The 18,109-nt window shown below is 35.7% G+C and overlaps 1 protein-coding gene across 1 annotated transcript in view; it reads right to left on the bottom strand.

Annotated features, from left to right (window-relative positions):
* The window catches only part of LOC136027191 (lipid droplet-associated hydrolase-like), a 29,634-nt gene extending 12,553 nt beyond the window's left edge, over positions 1–17,081 (bottom strand). Inside the window, exons 1-3 of the mRNA XM_065704208.1 lie at positions 16,859–17,081; positions 4,885–5,028; positions 2,688–2,864 (exon numbers count right to left, since the gene is read on the bottom strand). Of these exons, the coding sequence (XP_065560280.1) occupies positions 2,688–2,864; positions 4,885–5,028; positions 16,859–16,976 (439 nt within the window). The 5' untranslated portion in view covers positions 16,977–17,081. The remainder of the gene's footprint in view (positions 1–2,687; positions 2,865–4,884; positions 5,029–16,858) is intronic.
* Positions 17,082–18,109: the final 1,028 nt, after the last annotated feature.

The following is an 18,109-nucleotide window of genomic DNA, read 5'->3' as shown; positions in this document are numbered from 1 at the left end:
AAAGACGGAATGGAGACTGATACTTAAACCACTTTCTCAGTACTTAATTCCAGCTGATGAGCCGCTCCTGTCGTTGACCTAACACAACTTGAATAAGACTTCCAGGGAAGGGACAATCCGTTATTATTACTATTGTGAATCTTTTCATGCGCTCTTTCAGCTAAAACACTACCCGCAAAAAGAAAAATGGAAACCTCTCATAATACAGACAAAAGTAAACTTCCTTAGCATCCGTTTTGATATTGAAAAATACCTTTTTGTAATGTGTATAGCTAAGAATGCGAATAAATTATTTACTAATTCTTTTCCAAATGGTAAATTAAAAAGGCTTTTAGAGATTTCAATCATGAAGACTTACATGATGTACATGGCTACTGAAGTAAATCAAGCTAAACATGCAAAGAAAACAGCCGAAATATGAGCTTCCAAAATAAATATTTGAAAATAAATGTCAAAAATGACAAAACATACGTGACTAAGTAAACAGAAATGCTTAAAATTGCCTTAAGGAATATTATAAGTTCTACTTAGGCCCCAAAGTGTGTTCTAAAATGCAAATGATACATCTATTCTCATGCAAATTAGTATATACAGGTAGTTGTGTGCGAACTTTAGTGGGGCCGTTAAGCGTAAGTATCGTGCACTTCTGGCAAAAAGCACCAAAATTGGTGGAAATATAGATTAAAGCATGGAGACACGTCGAGTGGGCGCTTTAAAGCAAATTTACGAGCGCCCGAAGCAATAAGAAATACGCAAGTTTACCACTATCTCTACAGAAGCATCAAAACATCTGAATATACTTTTTGCGATTCCGATGGTGGCTATATAAAAAGTAAAAGCGCACTCTGGAGCGCGCAATAGAGCGCTAGGAAACGCACGTAAAGCGCGAAGTAGGAGCGCCTGCCCTATGTAATTCGAAAACAGGGAAAAACATAGTTTAGAGTTCTAGAAGCCCGAAGATTACAAGTAGCAGATTGAGTCTGCGCGAAAAAGTGCAAATTTACGCACTCAAAAGTGCGCAAAAAGCGCATCAATAGGCAATATGCTTTGCCAGAAGTGCGCGATTCTAGTGATAATTTCCGTTTAATGGTCCCACTACTAGACGTTTGGAATTAACAACAGAAAGAAAACTCTTCTACCGTAGATTTTGAATCTCTGAACATTGTGAGACGTGTATACCTAGCTCAATAGACGCACACCAGCATGAGCATCCTGAGGTCATGATTAATGGAAATAATTCTATATAACTTAAAAACTAATTAGATGTAATAAGATTGACACACTACAAGACACTAAAAAATAATTACAGAAAATATCACCGAATTTGTCAACTTAATGTAAGTTCAATGATACAAATGTAACTTAGAAGGCAGAAAAATATCTAAAAGCTCCAGTGAAATTTTGTACAACTGGAAAGGTGGCAATCTACTACTACTACTACTACTACTAATAACTCACTGCAGCACCAAGCCGCCTGAGGCCAACACAGCTACGCACGCTCCTCCTCCAACAAAAAACTATTTAAAGTCTCCCTCTTTACACCCTCCCAGCAAGTTCCCATTTCCTTTAAATATTTATTTATGACATCCTCCCAACCCAGACAAGGACGACCTGCTTTCCGTGTAGCCCCAGACGGTTGGCCAAAAAGGACAATCTTCGGTAATCTGTCACCCTTCATCCGTAGAACTTGGCCTAGCCATCTCAACCTTTCTTTCATTATAGCCCCAGAAAGCGGGATTGAACCACAGTTTTCGTACAACCTACTGTTTGAAATATGGTCAGTCAGCCGGGTACCCAGAAGAATCCGTAGGCAATTTCTCTGGAAAACATCTAGTAAATTTTCATCTGCTTTTCGGAGTGCCCATGCTTCAGAGCCATATTTGACCACTGTCATCACTGTAGCTTCCAATATTCTAATCTTGGTTTGTAGACTTATCTTTCTACTCTTCCAGACTTTTTTTAAGTGTGAAAAACAGCCTGAGCCTTAGCTATTCTACTTTTAACATCTTCACTGCTCCCACCATCTTTACTAATAATACTACCAAGGTAACTGAAGCTCCCAACCTGATCAATCTTTTCGTTACCTAATGTCACCTGTTCATCTTCACTTATTCCTAGCCTTAGTGACTTAGTCTTCTTAATATTAATTTTCAAGCCTATTTTAGCACCCTGAACTCGCAAAACCTCTAAAAATTCATTCATTTGCTCACACTTTCATCTAATATGCTTAAATCATCAGCATAATCTAAGTCCATGAGCGTTCTTCCTCCACCATTTGATTCCATGGTCTCCGATTGCCTTCCTGTGCTCCTTAAGACATAGTCCATCAAAATGATCCATATAAAGGGGGATAGAACACAACCCTGCTTAACTCCTGATTTAATGGTCGCAATCGCTTAAAAAATCAAAATATCAGAGGTATAACGGCATTTGTCATTTTGGTTGCAATTAAAAGATAGCATCAATTTCTATGTGGATTCCATTTTGATCCCCTATTCAATGACTTAATGACTGTGTCGTGTACGGTCCACAGAAGTAACCCTATGTACCTGGCATGCATTTATGCCAAAGAATCTTCTTTTAATAGAAAAGTTTGATCGATGTTGTAAAAAACATATTTTATTTTGTGCGAGAGTTAATTTGGGTAATTCTATGTAATAAAAAAAAGTTAAGAAAGGAAAATATACCGCAGGGTTTTGGATCATTAGGCCTTGTTTGATCAAGATGACTCATAAGCTCGACAACTACCTTAGATCCAATGGAGTGACCAATGAAGCAAATTCGACTGCCATGTGGAATGTACTCGTCAAGGAAGTCTTTCTTGTGCTGAATTTGACCATGAAGTGTATACAGTTCAGGGCGATCTGGGAAGAAAAAAAAACTAAATTATGCAGAAGGGGTTGACTGACATATATAAAATACCGGATGTTATAGGAATAGTGGGGTCAAATATCGTTGGATGCTCTTCATTTAAGGCATAAAGTTCTCAAATTCCATATTGATTAACCCTTATTCAAAATAATCAATTCCACACAAGCTTTTGAGTTCAAAAGCAGTCTAAACTCAAGGCGGTTTGACTTGTTTCCTAATAAATTTGGAATATTCTTAGATTGGATGATTCTGGTTGTTTCCTAATAAATGAAAATTCTAGACTTTTTTGAAGGTTGTTGATAACTTTCAGGAGCTGCATTATGGTCATTCTATAAAGTCAAAATTGCACACAACTACAGTGCCAGTAATGTATCTTATGGCAACTTGGTGAGTTGACCCATGTTTAACTTTCAAGCGTAATCTCTACAGCTGATCAATCGGAGCTTTAAATCGTGGTAACTCAAAATTTAAGGTATAACTTATTAAAATTAGTAAAGATGTAAGCTCATAAGCCTGTTTTGCTGCTAAAATCTAACGTCTCAATTTTACATCATTCTGCTAAGATTTCCATTATTATTTTCCTTCTAACCAGAATGCTAAGATCTTAGAGCCAAGAGATCTTAGTAAAAAGTACCAAAGAGCAATATTGTTGCTTCCATTCTTATCTTTTAGATGGCTCAGACTTAGCTGTTTTAACATATGACTTCGATGATATTCTCTTTAAAGGACTAAGACCACTAAGCAGGGTAGAATCAATTCTCATTTTCTAAAAAAAAAAAGGGCTGAGAAATAAGTTCAGAGTCATCAGACTTTCTGATAAAATCGCTTTCTATCGAAAGATATAAGATCTAAGCATATTGATTAGAAAAAAAGGTCTATAGTATTATTATCAAAGATACTTATGAAACAAATCAGCGTCAATATAGGCTTTCCAAACAAAATTCTTCTCATTTTAACTTTCTGCTTCAGTGCTACAAGCGTAACATTACACTCAAGAACTCTTTAGTAAAAAGCGTAATTATGGTAAGGTTTGGGCATTATCTGGCTTTACTAATCTAGATTTGATAGTTTGGGATTTTTAATTTTGTTGGTAGTCATGGCTTTTTGTGAAAACTGACAGGTTTATGATCTAGTACTGAACATTATTGAGTAGACAGTGGTTTCCCTGAAGTCGGGGTAAAGGTAAGACATCTCAAACTCAAGCGCGGCCGTTGATCAACAACATGTGTGTTTTCATATTGTGGCTATAATCTGGTAGCCGATAGTCTGTTTGGCAACTGCCAAGGCTTTATTTGCTTTAGTAGCTTGCTTAATGAATGATTACCTTAAATTGCTTTAAATCGCAAATTGGGGTGAATCTAAGGATTTTCATTCTAGTAATTCTGGATACAACAAAGCTTAAGCTGATTGTAAGCCTCTTTCAATGTTAAAATCCTCCAAGGCTGATTTTTGTAAACTCTTACTGGTGATATTGTGGAACCCAGTAGAGGAGGAGGCCTTTTCAACCAAATAGCTCTCTTTAGTTCCCCTTTTCAATAGAAGAGGAAAAAAATACACAAGACGTATGCAGCAAAGGCAGTCCCAATTGGAACTAGAATTGTATATATTTGTTGTAGAGGTCTCTTCATCTCTAATGAGCATTTAGAAATGAATAAAAAAAATCATATGAGGAAAACTGAAGAGCAGTGAAAAACACTTATATTTGTAGTATCTTGGCAGCACCTTTAATTTGGGTCCATATTTTACTTCCAGGTGTATCCTACAGTTAATGAGATTGAATGATCATCCTACAAATGATATGAGGACCACACGCTAAGAAAACATTTAGCAGAACCAAACAACACTTCAACCATGGATACTTGGATATTGACAAACTTTTTATAAGTATGACACCCACTTCCCCTAGAAAGATTGTTTACAAATTTTATTGAATTATACATGCCCTTATATTACTTAACAGCAGCAAACCAAACCAAGAGAAAAAGAAATTATTGAATTTTTTTTTAAACTTACCTCTTAGTCTTGGAGCGTTATAGATATTTTTTTCTCCGACATCATGTCCAGCATGACTAATACCAAGGACATTCACCTTTTCCATTAATGTCTTAAATATTTTAAGCATAAAAACTTCGTAGAAGCCAATTAAGCCAGGGTTACCTAGAAATATATTACTGGTTAAAGAGTTGAAAATTTGTGATAAATAGGCTACCCATATAGGTGATGTCCTGCTAAAAATCCTTGAATGTGTGCATTGGAATATTATTGCAAAAAAGTAATAAGCAAAATGCTCTAGGGAGCAAGACTATGGAGATTTTGAAACAGAGATACAATTCTGCTGGGTTCTCCACAAAGTATGTATTATTGTTATTTTTTTTTTTTTTTTACAGAAGATTTACTGTATCTATTTACTAGCTTCCTTGGCAAAATTACATTTGGGAGCCCCTATAACAGTGGTCTCATTACATTTTTTTTTTAGCCAAAAGTTCATTCCTAGTAATGGCCATTTGCGCAAATCAGAATTTAAACATGTATCAAGTTTCAAAAAACTTATTTGTGGCAGATTCTAAAAGTTTATTTTACCTTTGAAAAGAGAAATACTCCAAAATTCAAAAATCTGCAGCTTTTAGATGTTCATTTGCTTGTTGCTTTGACCATCGACTTCTTCTTTTCTCTAACTATATTTGTATAAAAGTAATTGCAAGCTATACAGAAGTGTGCAAGAGACGACTTTATTGCAAAATTTGTGAATTAGCTTCTTTTTCCCGCAACACAATAAAATTTGTTGGTACATTACTCATTTTCTGGACTTCTTGTATTTTATAGAAGATATAGCATTAAAAGCAAGTTCTGTGTCTATGAAATGTATTTATTGATGAATAAAAGTATTTTATTTGCAGGCATTTATTATTTTATTATTGACAACAGCCCCTAGTCTATGGGATTGTAATTCTTCTCAGAGTTATAACCCCAAAAATTGAGAAAAATGACAAAGGAAAAGTGAAACAAGATTTTTGAGAAGCAATTTTCCCTTTGTGGCAGCTTTTATTTTGTAAAGACTATAAAAATGAGTTCCACTCTATTCCTGAATAAATTTTATTTGCATCAGCTTTTGTGAATCTATTTCACATCAGTCAAGGTTTCAAAATAAAAATATTATTTTTTATTATTTTAAAAAAAATTACCACAGAGGAAGTATGAAAAAGCATAGCAATACTTTAAAACTGACCTAAAAATAGCTTATCAAAATAATTTCCATCCCAAGGATAGCTATAATTGAAGCCACTGGACTACGAACATAGGACCAATTAAAATATGAATAGCAATGAGCCAAACGATATATCAAAGTCTTAAGTCCTTTCTTTTTCACAAGAAAAGATATTTCTAGTTTAGCTTCACTATTTACTAGGGGATGTCATAAGGGTCAACCATTTAAACAAGAGGCATCAGGAGACAAACCCAAAAATACCACACAATCTATCTACATGTAGCAATAATTTGTGTTTAATTGGTCTATTTTATCCTATTATCCTCCCTTCTCTCTCCATCAATGAATTTATGTGTATATTCCTGATTACGGTTGATTGTACCAGTAAATCAAAGCGAAATAATTGTGTGTAAACCTCTATATAAACAAGAGCTAATAGCTCATATGGCACTTGTGACGAGGCAAGAAGAGCTAAGAGCCAAGAGATCATATGGTATGAGCTCTAACAAAATTCTATGAATAAATAGATGGATTTAAAAGGGAAATAAGAGGCTTAATACCGGTCAGGATTTAAAATAAGAGCTCCGAGTCACGATGTCCTTCTAAATATCAAAATTCATTAAGATCCGATCACCCACTCGTAAGTTATCAACACCTAATTTTTTCTAAGTTTTTCCTCTCCCTTTAGCTACCGAGATGGTCGAATCTGGGAAAACGACTTTATCAAGTCAATTTGTGCAGCTCCCTGACGCGCCTACCAATTTTCATTGTCCTAGCACGTCCAGAAGCACAAAACTCGCCGAATCACTGAACCCCTCCCCCCAACTCCCCCAAACAGAACAAATCCAGTACGGTTCCGTCAATTACGTATCAAGGACATTTGCTTATTCTATCCACCAAGCTTCTTCCCGATTCCTCCACTCCAAGTGTTTTCCAAGGTTTCCCCCTCCAACTCCCCCCAATATCAAAAGATCTGGTCGAGATTTGAAATAAGAGCTCTGAGACATGAATTCCTTCTATATATCAAATTTCATTAAGATCCTATCATCGATTTGTAAGATAAAAATATCCCAATTTTCACGTTTTCCAAGAATTCTGGTTTCCCCCTCCAACTCCCCCCAATGTCACAGATTCTGTTCAGAAATTAAAATTAGAGCTTTAAAGCACAAGATCCTTCTAAATATCAAGTTTCATTAAGCTCTGGTCACCCTTTCGTAAGTTACAAATACCTCAATTTTCAAAATTACCCCCCCCCAACTCCACCAAAGAGAGAAGATCCGGTCCGGTTATGTCAGTCACGTATCTTAGACAGGTTTTTATTCTTCCCATCCAGTTTCATCCTGATCTCACCGCTTTAAGTATTTTCTAAGATTTCCAGTCCCCCCCAACTGCCCCCTCCCCAATTACGCTAGATCCGTTTGAGATTTAAAATAAGAGATCTGAGTTACGAGGTCCTTCTAAATATGAAGTTTCATGAAGATCCGATAACTTCTTCGTAAGTTAAAAATACGTCATTTTTTCCAATTTTTCAAAATTAACCCCCCCCCCCCTAATAGGGCGGATCCATTCCATTATGTAAATCACGTATCTAAGACTTCTGCTTGTTTTTCCTACCAAGTTTCATCCCGATTCCTCCAATCTAAGCGTTTTCCATGATTTTAGGTTCCCCCACCCCAAACTCCCCCCAATATCACCAAATCCGGTCGGGATTTAAAATAAGAGCTTTGAGACACGATATCCTTCTAAATATCAAATTTCATTAAGATCCGATCACCTTTTCGTAAGATAAAAATATCCCAATTTTCACGTTTTCCAAGAATTCCGGTTTCCCCTTCCAACTCCCCCCAGTGTCACAGGATCTGGTCGGAATTTAAAATTAGAGCTTTAAAGCACAAGATCCTTCTAAACATCAAATTTCATTAAGATCTGGTCACCCTTTCGTAAATTACAAATACCTCAATTTTCAAAATTACCCCCCCCCCCCCAAACTCCACCAAAGAGAGCAGATCCGGCCCAGTTATGTCAGTCACGTATCTTAGACAGGTTTTTATTCTTCCCATCCAGTTTCATCCTGATCTCACTGCTTTAAGTATTTTCTAAGATTTCCGGTCCCCCCAACTGCCCCCCCCCCAATTACGCTGGATCCGGTTGAGATTTATAATAAGAGATCTGAGTTACAAGGTACTTCCAAATATGAAGTTTCATTAAAATCCGATCACTCCTTCGTAAGTTAAAAATACGTCATTTTTTCTAATTTTTCAGAATTACCCCCCCCCCCCAATAGAGCAGATCCGTTCCAATTATGTAAATCATGTATCTGAGACTTCTGCTTATTTGTCCCACCAAGTTTCATCCCAATCCCTCGAATCTAAGCGTTTTCCATGATTTTAGGTTCCCCCACCCCAAACTCCCCCAATGTCACCAGATCCGGTTGGGATTTAAAATCCCAACCACCCGTTCGTAAGTTAAATCCAATCACCCGTTCGTAACTTAAAAATACCTCGTTTTTTTCTAATTTTTCAGAATTACCCCCCCCCCAACTACCCCAAAGAGAGCGGATCCATTCCGGTTATGTCAATCATGTATCTAGGACTTGTGCTTATTTTTCCCGCCAAGTTTCATCCTGATCCCTCCACTCTAAGTGTTTTCCAAGTTTTAGATTTCCCCCTCCCAACCCCCCCCCCCTCCAATGTCACCAGATCCGGTCGGGATTTAAAATAAGAGCTTCGAGACACGATATCCTTCTAAATATTAAATTTCATTGAGATCCAATCACCCGTTCGTAAGTTAAAAATACCTAATTTCTCTATTTTTTTAGAATTAACCCCCCCCCCCCCAACTACCCCAAAGAGAGCGGATCCGTTCCGGTTATTTCAATCATGTATCTAGGAATTGTGCTTATTTTTCCCACCAAGTTTCATCCTGATCCCTCCACTCTAAGCGTTTTCCAAGATTTTAGGTTTCCCCCTCCCATATCCCCTCCCCAATGTCACCAGATCCGGTCAGGATTTAAAATAACAGCTCTGAGACACGATATCCTTCCAAACATCAAATTTCATTAAGATCTGATCAACTGTTCGTAAGTTAAAAATACTTCAATTTTTCTACTTTTTCCGAATTAACAGGCCCCCTACTCCCCCCCAGATGGTCAAATCGGAAAAACAACTATTTCTAATTTAATTTGGTCCGGTCCCTGATACGCCTACCAAATTTTATCGTCCAAGCTTAACTGGAAGAGCCTAAAGTAGCAAAACTGGGACCAACAGAATTTGCAATTGCTATATGTCACTTGGTTAATACCAAGTGCCATAAAAACTCAGAGCCTTATAAGAAGGAAATGGATTGCAATGGGAGTGCTGAAAACCTTTGCTTGAGTCTAATTTGGGATGTTGACCTATTCCCAAAAGCTTCAGTTGCCCAAAATACCAAGATACCAAAAAGCCCCTAAAACAGCAGTTTTACTTTTGCTAGAATTTGAGTCACATTTTCAGCAAAATTTGAATCTAAAACATACTGAAAATCTCAGCTTTTAGAATACTTCTCTCTTTCAAATTCAATCAAATCAATGCAACAAGCTAAAGAAATGGAGTAAGAAGAAGATTTATAAGCCGTGAGCATTAGGCTAGAACCCCGCTGAAACAGTACAATTTTAATATCCAGCACTTTTAAAAAATTAAACATTGCTTAGTTCACCCCTACTTGAAAATAATTTAGCACTAATACTGTGCTGCATCAACAAACTGATGAAAATTAACATTATCCAGAGCTTTTACATATTTAAGGCTTATTCTGCCATCTATTGCTTACTCTCAATATTAGCAAATGGTTTTCTGTTAGCTTGTGCAGACAAAGGTTTTTGTTAACAATTTTCAGAAACATACTGATTGGGTGGGAAATTCAGTATAACACTTTAGACTTGCTTATCTTCTACTGTGCTTGAAGGAAGCCAACCAAAAAATTTCTTTACAATGTAAAAAATATTAGCAGTCATGAAGTCTCAATAGATTTTTATGGTGTAGAATCTAGACAGCATAATTTACTGCTTTATTCATTTTTGAATATTGCCCTTCCAATTCCCAAGCAGTTTTCTCCAATTATAATTTGACAAATTCATCAACAATGTAAGTTAATAACTTTTGTTATTTTTCAGAAAGATAATCGCTGAAAAAATCATTCAGATTAAATTTTCCTTGAGACTCGAATTTCAAAATTTCCTTGAGAATTTTGTCAGCAAGACTTCTCTATGAAAAATTATTTAGGTATACCTATTAAGCACAAAATTAACTTGCTTGAAGAAAACACAATATCCTTAGGGGGAAACAGAGTAGACATGGGGGTTAGGGGTTTAGATCTATTATAGGGCAGGAGAAGAAATCCAGCATCAGACTCTCTCTTCAATGCTCTTCCTAATATTATTGCTGCTATTTTCTTTGCATAAAACCCCAGCCCTATATTAGGGTTGGAGAGTTTTAGGCAATAAAGGTACAATGCACTACATGGCAGAAATCAGATAGGTTGGTATCAAGTAATTATAAATGTTGCTGTGTAGAATTCTTGGTGAGGGGTTTTCCACTATCTTGGAAAATAGTTGCAGTAGGAGGATGCTTGTGGAAGGTTTTACTCTGGCTAAACCCACCATTAGGTTATTGGGCAATTTATTGAGCCTCATAAAACAATGGATAAAGCTTTAAAATTTAGTAAGCAGGTATGAAAAAAGTTCCAAAGTTGCCAGTAACAGAATTCAACAGAATTCCAGAAGCTGCCAAATCTGCCAACAAATTTCACTAGGCCATGAGAACTGCCAAGTAGAATTTCTACCATGCTACCCTAGTTTTTCTATGGCAGTTAGTAAGCCCCCTGAAATTTTTCTTTTAGCTTTGTCAGAACAAGTTTTCTACCACCCTGATCATTTTGCACAATTTGACAATGCCATGGTCATTTCTAACAATAGAAACTTGACACAGTGGGTTTGGGAAGCCATTGAAATAAAAAAAAAGACATTCTTACTAATCTTTGAATAAACAGATATACAGGAAATTTGAATATTAATGCCAATTATAACATTCTTCTGAAAAGTAAACCAATAGCTACTACAGGAAATAAAGTTTTACAAAATCACTAGGAGACTAGATTATATGCAAGACCTAGGATAATTCCAAGTTGCAGCATTAGCTAGCAACCTAGTATCAAACAGTTCATGGTAACAAACTGCAGTAAGGAGTAACCTGGCTCAATAATAAACAAAATTCTAAAAAATGGAATTTTGATGCTAATAGATACACCAAAAGAGTCAGGTTTTTATGCTGATTTTAAATATATAAGTTTCATTAAATTTAGTCTTACTCATCAAAAGTTACGAGCCAGAGAAAATTTGCCTTGTTTTGGAAAATAGGGGAAAACAACCCCTAAAAGTTATAGGATCTTAACGAAAATCACACCATCGCATTCAGCGTATCAGAGAACCCTACAGTATAAGTTTCAAGCTCCTATATACTAAAATGTGGAACTTAGCATTTTTTGCCAGAAGACCAATCACAGGTGCATGTTTATTTGTTTGTTTTTGTTTTTTTTTCCAGGAGTGATTGTATCAACCAAGTGGTCCTAGAATGTCGTGGGAGGGCTCATTCTAACGGGAATTAAAAGTTCTAATGCCCTTTTTAAGTGACCAAAAAAATTGGAGGGCACCTAGGCCCCCTCCCACAATCATTTTTTTCCCAAAGTCAATGGATAAAAATTTGAGATAACCATTTTGTTCAGTATAGTTGAAAAACATAATAACTATGTCTTTGGGGCTGACTTACTCCCCCACAGTCCCTGGGGGAGGGGCTGCAAGTTACAAACTTTGACCAGCATTTACATACAGCAGTTGTTATTTGAAAGTATACAGACCTTTTCAGGGGGATTTTTTGGTTGAGGATGGGAGGGTTGAGGGGAGGGGGCTAAGTAGGAGGATCTTCCCTTGGAGGAACTTTTCATGGGAGAAGAAAAATTCCATGAAGGGGGTGTAGGGTTTCCTAGCACTATTTTTAAAATAAAAAAAAATAATGAAAAAATAAATATGAAAAAGTTTTTTCCACTGAAAGTAAGGACCAGCATTAAAACTTAAAACGAACAGAGATTATTACGCATATGGGGGGGGGGGGGGTACATCTCTTCCTAAAAACCTTGATCTTTATACTGAAGTATTTTTAGTAATTTCAACTATTTATTCTACAGCCTTCGTGATTCAGGGGTCAATCTTAAAGAATTGGGACAAAATTGAAGCTTTAGTGTAAATGCAAGGTATAACGAGGGGGCAAACCCCCTCATATACATAATAGAAATATACGAATATAGAAGTTCATTATGTAAGTTAATTTGTAAGTTACCTATACTTTTTACTAACAAAAAATGTTCATTCAAAATTAAAATTCTAGTTGCCTTTTTAAGTAGTCAAAAAATTGGAGGGCAACTAGGCCTCCTCCCCCACCCTTTTTCTCAAAATTGTGTGATCAAAACTAAGAGAAACTCATTTAGCAAAAAAAGAAAATTAATATGCAAATTTCGTTTTATTTAATCATTTGCAGAGAGCCAAAATAAAACATGCATTAATTCAAAAACGTTCAGAAATTAAATAAAAATTAAAGTTTTTTAACTGAAAGTAAGGAACAACATTAAAACATAAAACAAACAGAAATTACTCCATGTATGAAAGGGGCTGTTCCCTCCTCAATGTCCTGCTCTTTACGTTAAAGTTATTTACTGTTTTAAAAAGTAGAATTGAGAGAAAGAGTCAAACTTTAGCATAAAGAGCAGGATGTTGAGGAGGGAACAGCCCCTTTTACACAGTGTAATTTCTGTTTGTTTTAAGTTTTAATATTGCTCCTTACTTTCAGTTAAAGAACGTGTTATTTTTATTTAATTAAATACAAGACCTAGGAGGATTGCAGCAGTGGAAGCAAGCAAGATGATTATTTTGCAACTAAATAATTAATTTTGTATTCATTTTGTTTTTACCCAGTTGCTGCAGAGGTTTCATTGAAGCAACTCTATTCAGCTTCTGTTGTACTCAATGATAGTAGCAACAATTGTACATTGTTTTTTTGTTTTTTCCTGGCTTTAGATATAATTTGGTTTTAGGTTAATTTGAATTTTTCTTTGTTTTTAGCATTGAGAGCACCTTGTTTTATACAGGCAAAATATCCCTATCATTTTAGTTTGTCTTGTTCTTCTACTGGTTGTAGTCCTATTTCTTTAATTTCTTCATCTTGAGATTCGTTTTTGTCTTTGGGTTTTGTAACTCCCAGGTATGAATTCAGAATCTAAGTTATTTCTTAAATTGCACTGTCCATTAAAAATAATGAATAATCAGTAGAGTTGCTGATCAATGATGATGGGATGTCAATGACTCAAGGGTGTCTCATTCTGTCTTCTGTGATTTGGTAGAACAACTCTTGTTGATGGCAATCTTACAAGTATCAATGGAGGGTGTGGCAATAGCTGTCTCAGAAAGATTATTCTAATGGGCCACCACTCTATTAGAGAAGTATTGGTTATAAAGTCTGGCATATACCCTCTTTTGGGATAACTTCTAACTATTTGCTTTTGCTTTGTAGGATTCATTGAGTTGAGAGGGCTTTTGTCAGGAGGGGTTAGCATTCAAAAGCTTATTGCCATTATCACATTACCTCTCAGAGATCTGCATATAAGTGTTGAGAGATTTAGCTCATCCAATGAAGATTGGTAGTTGTAATTTTTGTATTCACCAACAACTCTTGTCACCCACAACAACTTTCTAATGCTCAGAAAGTTGTACAACTTCATTTTTGCTTGATTATTGTTTAGTTTGCTTTTCTTTGAGTCTAAGTTCTGAAAAGACTACTGTAACAATTTTGTAGATTTTCAGCCTAATCTTGCAACTAATTTGCTCTGAAGTGCAAATTAAGATAATTACATTTTTTGTCTTCTACTTAAAACTAAGACGCATTTTTTTCAAATTTTGGAAACCTTGTTCCAGATTTATCAATCATGAGTCTTAGATGCTTTTGTTGGGCCATGCTTGCGTGTCCTGTGATCTGTTTTGAAAGTTTCAGTTTAATAATACAAAAGTTGGGGTTTTTCTTTTACTTAACTAGACAGAACACTCATTCTATCTTTTTATGCCCTTTCTAAATATAGTAATTGATTCCATTGCAACTTTACTTTGAGCCCTAAAAAGGGAACCATGAAGTGACACCCACAACTTTGATAGATTTTTAGCCATATCTTTTGTTGGGCCTTGCTTGTGCGTGCTGTAAATTTATTTTGGAAAGTTTCAGTTTAATAATACAAAAGTTGGGGTTTTTCTTTTACTTAACTAGACAGAACACTCATTCTATCTTTTTATGCCCTTTCTAAATATAGTAATTGATTCCATTGCAACTTTACTTTGAGCCCTAAAAAGGGAACCATGAAGTGACACCCACAACTTTGATAGATTTTTAGCCATATCTTTTGTTGGGCCTTGCTTGTGCGTGCTGTAAATTTATTTTGGAAAGTTTCAGTTTAATAATACAAAAGTTAGATAAACATGGGGTTCTCCTTGTACTTAGCTAGGTAGAATACTCAATCTATCATTTTATGTCCTTTCTAAATATAGTAATTGATTTCATTACAAACTATATTTTGAGACCTTAGAGGGACCCATGAAGTGACACCTTGTTACTTATTACTCACCAGTGAAAAAAAAAATCCAGATTCAATTACCAAAAATTCTGAAAACTACTTTAATACAGCAGTAAAGGCCTATTCACTTATACCAGTAATAAAAGTGCATTACTGTACTTTACTTTCCCCTCACCCTTGACAGATCAGCATACAGCACATAATAAATTTACAGTATTTTTTAGAATAAGTACAACTCTTTGCTTTCTGTCAATTCATTAACATTTGCTAAAAAGTACTAAAGAAGGCAAGAGTCATGATATTGAAACATAGAATTTGAATACATAGATCAGACTTTATATCTATCCACCAAGGGGGGGGGGGTGTTAAGTAATTCCCTTTCAGAAAAGAAATAAGTAAGTATCTATGACTGTTCTAAGGTAGTTCTGAGAATTCCTGGTAACCATTTTCTAGTAATTACTTTAAATCACAACACCCAGCAATCAAGGTAGACATGTGGATGCTGGGTCAGTATTGAGGTGAGAAAAAAATCATGAGCATTCATGCAGCTTGCCATGGTTTTGCACACTAGTCTTGATCAGCTGAATTTTCAAAAGCATTGACACTGGCAACAGTCACAGTTTTATTTGAATAGGAAATCTACATGTTCATGACATGGTTTGAGTAAATGTGTTTCTTAACCTTGTGTTTGCTCTTCTTTAAAATAACCTTATTGGGTGGTCTTTTGTTCTGACATTGTCGTCAAACTGGAAGGGGAATTCTCAAGGATTTAGAAGTCCAAGCTTCTAAATCCAAGATACAAAGGGTAGCCTAATCACTGTTTTTTATTTGTTTGGCAGCATCCCTTCATATACTCATGTGCTTGCTGGTCTTTCTATTTGAGGAGTGGAGGACAACACACATATACTGAACTCCATTATGGAGGAGATGAAGGTTCTGAAATGCTTGGTCATGATAGCAGATGACTGGGTAGGCCTACTGAATGCTTATTTGATTTAGTGTCAATTCAAGGCCTCAAAATAAAATTGGTAAAATTTTAGCTGAGTGATATTTTGTTGTACTTCATTCAAGCAGAAGATCTATTTTGCAAGGTTTCACTTTTATAACACAAATATTTTTAAAGGTCAGTACCCTCTAGAGGGAGAAGGAGTAGAGGTGGGTAATTCAAAATACCTTCCCAGGACATTCCTTAGCCTTTAGACTCATCCCTGAAAGTTTCAGTAAAATTGTAGTTAATTGACTTCTTGCTATCTCAGAAAGGGTTTAGGTTAGGAAAATGGAACTTTCAGGGATGAATCTACAGACTAAAGTATGTCCTGGGCTGGGAAGGTATTTTGAAGCAACTACCTCTACTCCTTCTCCCTCTGGAGGGCCCTGACCTTTGATGACCTTTAAAAATATATGTGTTATAAGAGTGAAACCTTGCAAAATAGATCTTCTGGTTAATTGAAGTACAACAAAATTGTTTTCAGCTTCATAGCTTTGCTCAAATCCATTTTATAAGGTTTTAAAGCTATGCAAATACATTTCCTAAATTTTGAAAAAAAAACATTGATATGGCTCAAAATTCTACTCAAATAACAGGAATTGCATTTTCAGAACTAAAGGCAGAGAAAAAACAATTAGTAACTGAAAAATAAGGTAAACTGAAAAATGAGGTAAAATGTTGTTTTGTCAAAATTTCAATCAGTATAGACCTGCAATGTAGGCAAATTTCATGGCCCTCTAGAAGGAGAAGCAGTGGAGGTGGGTACTTTAGAATGCCTTTCCGGGACATACTTTAGCCTGTAGACCTATCCCTGAAAGTTTCATTTTCCTAACCTAGCCCCTTTCCAAGATAGCCAAAAGTCAATCAACTAGAATTTTACCATAAAATTTGTGGCAGACCCAATTTGTATAATTGGAAAGAACATAAGAAGATGCATCCAGTGGTGAAGTAATCTGGAAAAATCCAAAGTACCTTGAATTATGTAAGTTCATCAAAGGTCATTTGACAAGTTTTAAAAAAGGACCTTTATCATGTTTTTTCAAAATTTTAAGAATTTTTTCTCAATAGTCCCCAACTAGTATACTGTATAGCCTACTGATACCAATCTTAACCGTCAGCCAGTACAAGGTAATGCCTAGGGTATAGCCTACCTGGTATAATAATAATGATATCTTTTTTGCCAAACGATTCCTTTGTAAGGGCCTGTTTGCCAAGTCCATGCGTTATTGCTCTTGTTTTCACCCCAGACACACTGATAAATTGTTCCATTAGTATTTTCTATGATGTCAGTGGGGCATACGTTCACTTTTGACTGTTGGACTCATGAACCCGTGAAGTGTAAGTTTAAAATCTTCGCGAGATCTTGGGACCGTTTAATGAAAAAAAGCCTGCTTCCAGTTCATTCCTCTCTTTCTACGTTTATTAAAGAATTTTTTTAACTCTTACTAACTAAAGAAGAATTTTTCTTTGATTAAAGAGTCGTTTCTTCCCTGGCAAGCCAATTTAATAAATGTAAACAACTTGCTGCAACAGAAAGCTCTTATAGTTCCTTAACTTAGACAGGGAGGGGATTGTTCTTTAGTAAAAATATGAAAACTACCACTGTTTCTTTTTTAGGTAACTGAAGTTAAAATTATTCCCCAAACGACCAGAAATTTCTATTAAAGAATATGAAACCCAAAACGAAAATAAATTAAATAAACAATCAGAACAAAAAAATAAAACAGAAACTAATAAAAATTAATAGATAAATGTGAAAACTAGTAAAGCTTACATTGAATATGCAAATTAAGCTTATAAAGAACAAAAAAATTTGCTATTGAAGTATAAATGAAACCCAAAACGAACAGAAACTGGATCTACGGTGCATGGGCAACATGAGGTGTTGCGGCAGCGTTTGTTCGGCTTCGCCGAGCAAAGCGCAAATACACTGGAAACAAATAATAGGTGCACCCACTAGCAAAAGTTGCGCACCCCTCATTGACGAAGATGATTATGAGCTAACAGCCAACTGTTGCTGAAAACTCCCCTATATGTCTCAAAATTGGCATCGGCCTATTTTTGGTTTCAGTGTGAACCTTACCACTGAGTCATCAACCTCTTGAAACTTTCAAACTGGTACATCTTATGGAGGAATTTTTCTACCAAAAAATGGATGACATATACATTGATCAGTTCATCAAGAGCTATAGAGTGCTGTCGAAAAAAATCTATCTGTCTTAGTTCAAAAGTTGAATTTTTTTTTTCTTTAGGCCAACTTTCTACCGTCATCAATTAGAAAGGAACAAAGGATAAACTCTAATTCCTTTAGCAATGAGAGAACTTTTACAGTTTAAGAAGCACATCTGATATCATTTCTCTATTGCAATCCCAAGAGCGAAAACCAAACGATAAACTCAACT

This window comes from Artemia franciscana, chromosome 5 (genome assembly GCF_032884065.1).
Source record: "Artemia franciscana chromosome 5, ASM3288406v1, whole genome shotgun sequence".
In the NCBI taxonomy this organism is placed as follows: domain Eukaryota; kingdom Metazoa; phylum Arthropoda; class Branchiopoda; order Anostraca; family Artemiidae; genus Artemia; species Artemia franciscana.
Note: the sequence above shows the minus strand (reverse complement) of the source record. Positions and strands in the feature narration are given on the sequence as shown.